The sequence below is a fragment of the Ammodytes marinus genome (assembly GCF_949987685.1).
Source record: "Ammodytes marinus genome assembly, chromosome: 17".
In the NCBI taxonomy this organism is placed as follows: Eukaryota; Metazoa; Chordata; class Actinopteri; order Uranoscopiformes; family Ammodytidae; genus Ammodytes; species Ammodytes marinus.
The window spans coordinates 15,536,150-15,543,223 of NC_137221.1; the positions used below are offsets into that span (position 1 = coordinate 15,536,150).

Here is a 7,074-nt window from a genome sequence, read left to right on the forward strand (position 1 = left end):
TGGAAGAGTAGCTGCCATTTTTAGTATAAGCCAGATAAATGAGGGGTGGTGTGATTGTCTTTACTGTACAGACAGATTTTCAATGTAAAGTAATAGTAACAGTTTTTGGGGACACTGACAACTGAAATTCAGTCTACTAAATTGAATATTAAATCTGCATATATAGAACGTTTTTGTAATGCTATTTTTTAAGGCTTACAATTGTGAATAATGTATTTATACCTTGCGTTCATATTTCCTTTTAATTTGTAGTGGGTGAAATGAGAAGAATACAGAATATGCATGTGTAACCTTTTGCTTCAGCTTTTCCAGTCACTACCTATATACTGTTGGATGTGTTAAGACTGTGATATCTCTTATAATTATTGTATATGATGACTGAATACATCGTACTACTATAATGTTTGAAAATTGCACACACATCCCTGAAAGATAACAGAAATAACCAACACAAAAGAGACTCAAAATCTGCTTGCTTTGTTGAAAATTGTGCCACAACCCTGTGATGACATGAAATGTGCGCTATGAGTTGAAATCCATATCATTTTAATTGAATCTTCCATGTTCAAAGATCATTCTTGATTGAAACATCTGGTTTAATAATCCAAAAATAAGTATTAAATAGGTACAAAATAATTGTTCATAAAAAAATAGGATAGTTTTTCTGCTTTTCACAGATTTCTTGGTAGAAAAAGTAACGCAGTCCTAACAACGCTGCATGCTCAAGTCATATCATCCGACACTCAAATCAAACCACTGTATACAATACAATTTTTTCTAGTGCAGGAACAATCATGGACTTTCATGAATAATAAATAAGACTTATCAACAAGTATAAATAGGTTAAATAAGTAGTGCGAGAGCAGGCTATTTCAGGATTCACATTGTAATAGATTAAATAGACCCACTATGCCTACAGTTAGTTTCACAGGAGTGTGCATTTTCATTACTCACCCCTTAAAAAGCAACAAAACACTTAGGTTTTAACACCGCTAAATTTCCCTGAGGTATTCCTTCACAACTGATTTGTAATCATTTCATCTCTACAACTTAAAGGCAATGGAAGGTGACGGGTTCCATAACCTGGCCTTTCTTCCTCTGAGCATCTCCCTCTGTCTAATGGCTCTTTTGCCATCCACGAGGAAGCGCTGGAGTGTATACAGGATGCTGTGTGCCGCCATCTTTCTGTGGAAAGTGTCAAGTTGGTCCAGGTCACGTAGCTGCAGCTCCTGGCTACTGGTAATCACCGTGACCCGTTTACGGTTGCTAAGCTGTGGGGCAGAAATGGCAGAGGTCTATAATGCATAAACAGTGCTGTCTCATAATACAGTATAGTCAGGATGTTAAACAATTCCATTTAAAAAAACTCATCTACAATCAGCCAATTAGCAGAATAAAAGAAAAAAACATTGAGATTAATGCTAAATAGATCAAAAGTCGGACATTCAATAAATGAGCTAGTGGCGAAAGAATGGAGTATACAGTTTTCACTTAGGCGTGTCAACTTTGGTAGGCTATTTCTTCCACTCCATTCTGAAAGATCATTTTACTTAGCTACATTAATTTGCCAGCTATATTGGACTCAGGAGTAAATTGTATTCTCGTATATCTCTTTCCAGTTTTTATGTTCCTTACATTGCTATTTATATGTACATTATTTTTAATTTGAACAATATTCAAAATTATTCTGTTCATGTTATTTCTGCATGTTCAGCACGTTGCTGGCTGGGTTTCTTAAATGAAAGGTGCTCTACAAATAAGTTCACTTATATTATTAGGAATTACAAAGATACTTTTTTTTAAAGTGTGGTATCTAAATACTTCCTGAAACACTGTCTTTTTCCCCTTTGTTATAGCCAATGGTAGGACTGCTACAATGCGCTTCAGTGTTAACACAGGTACACATTGAAGTATTATTTATGTAGTAGGCTATGCAGCAGGTCAGACCAACCTTTTGTTGGAGGCACGTGATCAGGAAGCCGCTGTAGTGTCTGGCTTGTGAAGTGAGCAAGCTATCAGGGTACTCCTTGGCCACACGCTCGAGAAGAGCTTTGTAGAAATACATGCCCTCGACCAACCTGTGGATACAAGCCTCCTGGAGAGAGGAAAGGAAACCCACAGTCAGCAGTGAAGCTCAATGTCTATAGATTAGCTTTTTTATCCAGAGTGACAGGAGAGGGGGAGACATACCATGCTGAGGTTTGATTTAGAGCAGCCTGCTGGAAATGAAGTGATGTTGTAGTGACTCAGGAAATCATATTTTACCTGGCCCTGGAATTCCCTTTCGAACTGATGATGAAAGAAAGAAAAAAAAGGCTGTAGGTCAGAAGTGCACTATACTTCATGCATGGTTAGAAAAAGAGCCAGCCCACTCTTAAGGTGAGACATATCAGGCAAAAACATTATTTTTGTTCAAGCACTGATCAATTGTGTATGTTTGTACTTTTAGATGTTTATTTTTCTAAACCTTGTCTGTTTGTGTCTGTATATTTTTCCCATACTCTTCTGTATGGATTTTTTTTTTTTTTACTTTTTTTTCATGGTTACAGTTTTTTTTTACATGCGGACAAAAAAAACAGAATAAGTAAACACATACAATACATACGCATACAATTTCTCGCCTTGAAACTTGATAAAGACGTTACTTCTTAAAGCAACTGTAAAGATGGGCTACCACTGACGTATTAGACCTACCTCTTGTTTGTGGAGTCCGGATGCGTCCGGACCCCATGCGGGGGATTCACTCAGTAGGTCAGAGGCCCTCTCCCCCTCCTCACCGGAGGGCTCACCTGCCGGGCTGTCGGTGGGCGCGCCGTCAACCGGAGCTCCGGGAGCGCGCTGCAGCAGAGCGGCCAGCATCACACAGAGCAAGGACGCGTCTGCACGGAGAGTAAAAAAAAAAAGCATGAATGAATGAATGAATGAATGAAAGAAGAAGAAAGGCAGGGAACGGAGGCTACGTGCGCCACCGCGCAGGCTCCAAATGACTTACTGAGTTTGGAGGGCATGTTCTACTGCTGGGAAGCACTTGTCGAGTTTCCCCCCGATGCTGAGGGCTGCCCAAATGAGTTGCCTTGTCTCTGCGAGGGGCCGTCATTTTATATTCTTCAGACTGGAGGGGTTTCCCAATAGCCAACCTCTGAAACAGGCACGGAATTAAACGTTTTCGTCAAGCATCCGGTCTGGCATCCCTCGGTGGTTGATGGTAATTTGGATGAGGTCGGCAGGAGTGCTCATCTTCTATGTGAGCCAGCGAGAGCAGGAATTGAATGTTCAGAGTGCCATTGGTTTTTGACTAGCTATAGTTCAATTAAAGGATGCAGTGCTCTATTGGTAATTACTTAAACACTTAGCCTAGGCCTAGCATGATATGAGCCTAATAAAGCACATACAACATTATTATACAACTGTACTCAAATAACAAAAAAAAAATCCAAATTATTTAAAGGGAAAATACTATATTTGCATAGCTGTATCCCAACGGCCAATGGTAAAATCAATGTAGATTATAGGCTAATGGAGCGAGGAGAAGTCACAGTAACAGGGGGTTTCATGCTGTGTCAACTTTCTGTAGTATTAGCATAAGACTTTTCTATTATTAACACCCATGTAATATAATGTCATCTCACACGACCTATGACATGATCAATATCTTTCACACATAGTCATCAAATAGCTCTAGGTATTTTTCTTTTAAAATGAATGTTCCAAAGATGTCTCTAAGAAATACGTTTCTGCAATATGATAAAATATGCCATGCCTGAAATCAATGACTTGTTTGTTGTTTCTCAACATGGATGTTGTGTGTCATATTCAAGTTTCCATATTAGTCGTGAAAGTAGATTTTTGAAAGTTGACCTGTTCCGGGACTTTTGAAGTGATGAAAGAATGCCTTTAAAAGTCATTTTACAATCACAAAGTAAGATTGGATCCTAATTTGTTTTGTGCTGAAATGATACGGTGTGCTCCAGCATCTTGGAAAAGAATAGAAGACTTGGATATCTTCTGCAGAGGGCTTGGAATAGACAGAACATGCATCTGGTGGAATCTAGCCTACAGATCACGGTGCGATCCGTCCACTGGCTGCTGCAGCTGTAGGGCTGTGCAATGTCACACAGTCCACGATAATACCGCTATACATTTGTACGTGATACACATTTAACCGGTTTAATCTGTCATATCGTAATACAAATGATTGAGTAAATCGTTCCCGTATGATGCGTTCAAGTTCTGAAAACCGCACAAAGCTCACACATGGACACACACACCGAGAGTGAGAGCCGCCAGCCATCAGCCTGGGCAAAATCACTACCGAAAGTGATTTCCATTATATAATATTAGACATGGGGACCCGGGGAGCACCCTGTCTACACAAATACACACAAAGCTGTGGTCTTTCTATTTTTATTTCATTTCCGTTAAAGTAACTTCCTTGTCTCCTCTCTGAGCCTGCCTGCCTTACATAATGCTTGGAGAGGGACTTTTGACTCTTTAAAATAAAATGTTTTATTGATCATTCAGCAGAGATCTCTCAAAAATAAACTTGATTAAAACAGTAAAACACAATCACACAGTTTAACACCAAAAATTTAGCGTTTCTTCGATAGACACACAGGACAGGAGCTGGCTTGAAATGCTTAAATGGCTGGTACTATGGAAAACCCAGTTGGTAACTTTTGTGTTTCCATCAAAGCTATTGCACTATAATGTACCTGCTGCTGCCACTTTGTGACAATAATAAAAAACTCGAAAGTCTGTCATAAATTACAGTTAGCTGGATGGAAAAGAAGGATGGAAAATGCCCTTTATTTAGTTTGCATTAATTAATGCTGCCTGCAAGCTGCGATCAAAAATAAAATGGTATTCATAATTTTTTTCTACATAGTCATAAATATCATTATCGCAAATTTCCTTCAATTATCCTATTATAATATTGAGGCTATATGGCCCAACCCTACTGGCCGCGTGAGTGCTGTTGAGGAGGATGTGGCGGGGGCGGCCCTCGCTGTCGTGAGCTTCGGTTGTAATTTGAACCACATAGGACATGTTAGATGCGTTTGCAGAGCTGATAAAGCTAGATTTATCACTGGTCGCCTTTGGCATTAAGTAGCAAGAAACATCACGACAATGGAGAAAGTCGGGGGAAGTCTCATATTCCAAGTTAAATTGATACCCATTCACCCTTATCATTAGTCTCATAGCATAATTGCCTAAATCATATTTACTCTACTCTACTTTTACTCTACATCTACTCTATTCTACATCTACTCTACTCTACTCTACTCTACTCTACTCTACTCTACTCTACTCTACTCTACTCTACTCTACTCTACTCTACTCTACTCTACTCTACTCTACTCTACTCTACTCTACTCTACTCTACTCTACTCTACTCTACTCTACTCTACTCTACTCTACTCTATAACCCTTAAAACATGACTTAGGCAATTGCTATTAGGCTAACGAAAAACATCATCAATGAGCCCATCCGAGAAGAAGCCATGCAAGCCCAAGCCATGACATTGCCTCCACCGTGTTTCACAGATGAGCTTGTATGTTTGGGATCATGAGCAGATCCTTTCTTTCTCCAAACTTTAGCCTTTCCATCACTTTGGTAAAGGTTCATCTTGACAACAACACAGTAACACATGATGGCAGCAGCAAAATGAACTCAGAAGTCTACAGAAACATTTTGTCTGACAATTTAAAGAAAGATGCAACCAAACTGATTGGAAGATCCTTCAACATGCAGCAAGATAATTATCCAAATCACACTGCAAAAACAACAAAGGAGTTAATCAGGGGCAAGAAATGGAAGGTTTTAGACTGGCCAAGTCAATCTCCAGACATAAACCCTATAGAGCTGAACATGCATTGTACCTGCTAAAGAGGAGACTGAAGAGAGTAACCCCCAAAACAAACAGCAACTGAATGAGGCTGCGGTGAAAGCCTGGAAAAGCATCACAAAAGAAGAATGCAAAAGTTGTGTTATGTCAATGGGTCACAGGCTTGATGCAGTTATTGCAAGCGAAGGATTTGCAACAAAATATTAAGTCTTATTCACTTTAATTTATTTTAAGTCCATCTGTTCCAATACTTTTGCTCATCTAAAAATGTGGTGTTCCTTTACAAATAATGCTTTCTTCTCAGTTGTGTATCAGATCCAGATGTAAATACCTGGAAATTAAAGCTTAAATGTTGATCTATTGTTTCATATTCATATTTTGGTGTCAAACCCAAATGTTTCCAGTCTACAGCAAAAATAAAGGAATTGGCCTCACTGTTCCGATACTTTCGGAGGGGACTGTATGCTATGAGGCTTACAATATTTCATATTTCATATACAAATTTAATTTCATTCGTAAATGTTACACAGTGGGCATTTAAATTGAAATTCAATTTTCATGTCTCTTGATAAAGTAGCTCAAGTCTGTGCGCTTTTCTGTTTATCAGTTAACGTCAAAAGGAAAATGCAGGTCAAAACATTCTCTGTCATTTCTTGACAAAGAATGACGTTCCCAAGAAAAGACGTTCCCAAGAAAAGAGGAACAATTGAGACACTTCCACTTCTTAACAAGGAGTAAAGGGTAATGGGTGTGTTGATATTGCATTATGTCAATGTCATTAGGTCATCTGCTTCCTTACTGTTTTGTTTCAATCTATCTGCTAACATCATTTGAGTTGATTGTAAAATGGGTGTTTTCAGAATTGTCATAATGGATTTGATGTTGGGTTGGGACACCGCAGGGTACAAGTCTAAGCCCATTCATATTCGCCTCATAAATGTGTGAAATCTACAACACTTACAGCCAACCAATGGACAAAGGACTACATTTGATCATAGACCAGAGGTACTTTAAAGTCCTGAGCCTCCCATATTGGATATTGTATCAAACAAGATATTTTCAGAACTGGATTTTTTTTAGCCCTAGGGCCTAGGCACTAGGGGTGGTAATGGTGGTAATCTTTCGCCAACATTAGGTTGATTATTTTAGTGTTGAGTAGAATGTCTCACAAACTGTTGGATGGATTGTCATTAAACTTGGTTTAGGTTTAGACATTTATGTTTCTCTC

General features: G+C 38.8%; 1 protein-coding gene across 1 annotated transcript; it reads right to left on the reverse strand.

The window, feature by feature from the left end:
* Positions 1–1,043: 1,043 nt before the first annotated feature.
* Positions 1,044–5,046, reverse strand: LOC307264453 (interleukin-6-like; the record flags this gene model as incomplete). The annotated part of the gene is made up of 4 exons (XM_080045865.1): positions 1,044–1,271; positions 1,952–2,095; positions 2,695–2,879; positions 4,959–5,046. 4 exons carry the CDS (start codon positions 5,044–5,046, stop codon positions 1,044–1,046), a joined length of 645 nt encoding a protein of 214 aa, XP_079901991.1.
* Between the last annotated feature and the right edge of the window lie 2,028 nt (positions 5,047–7,074).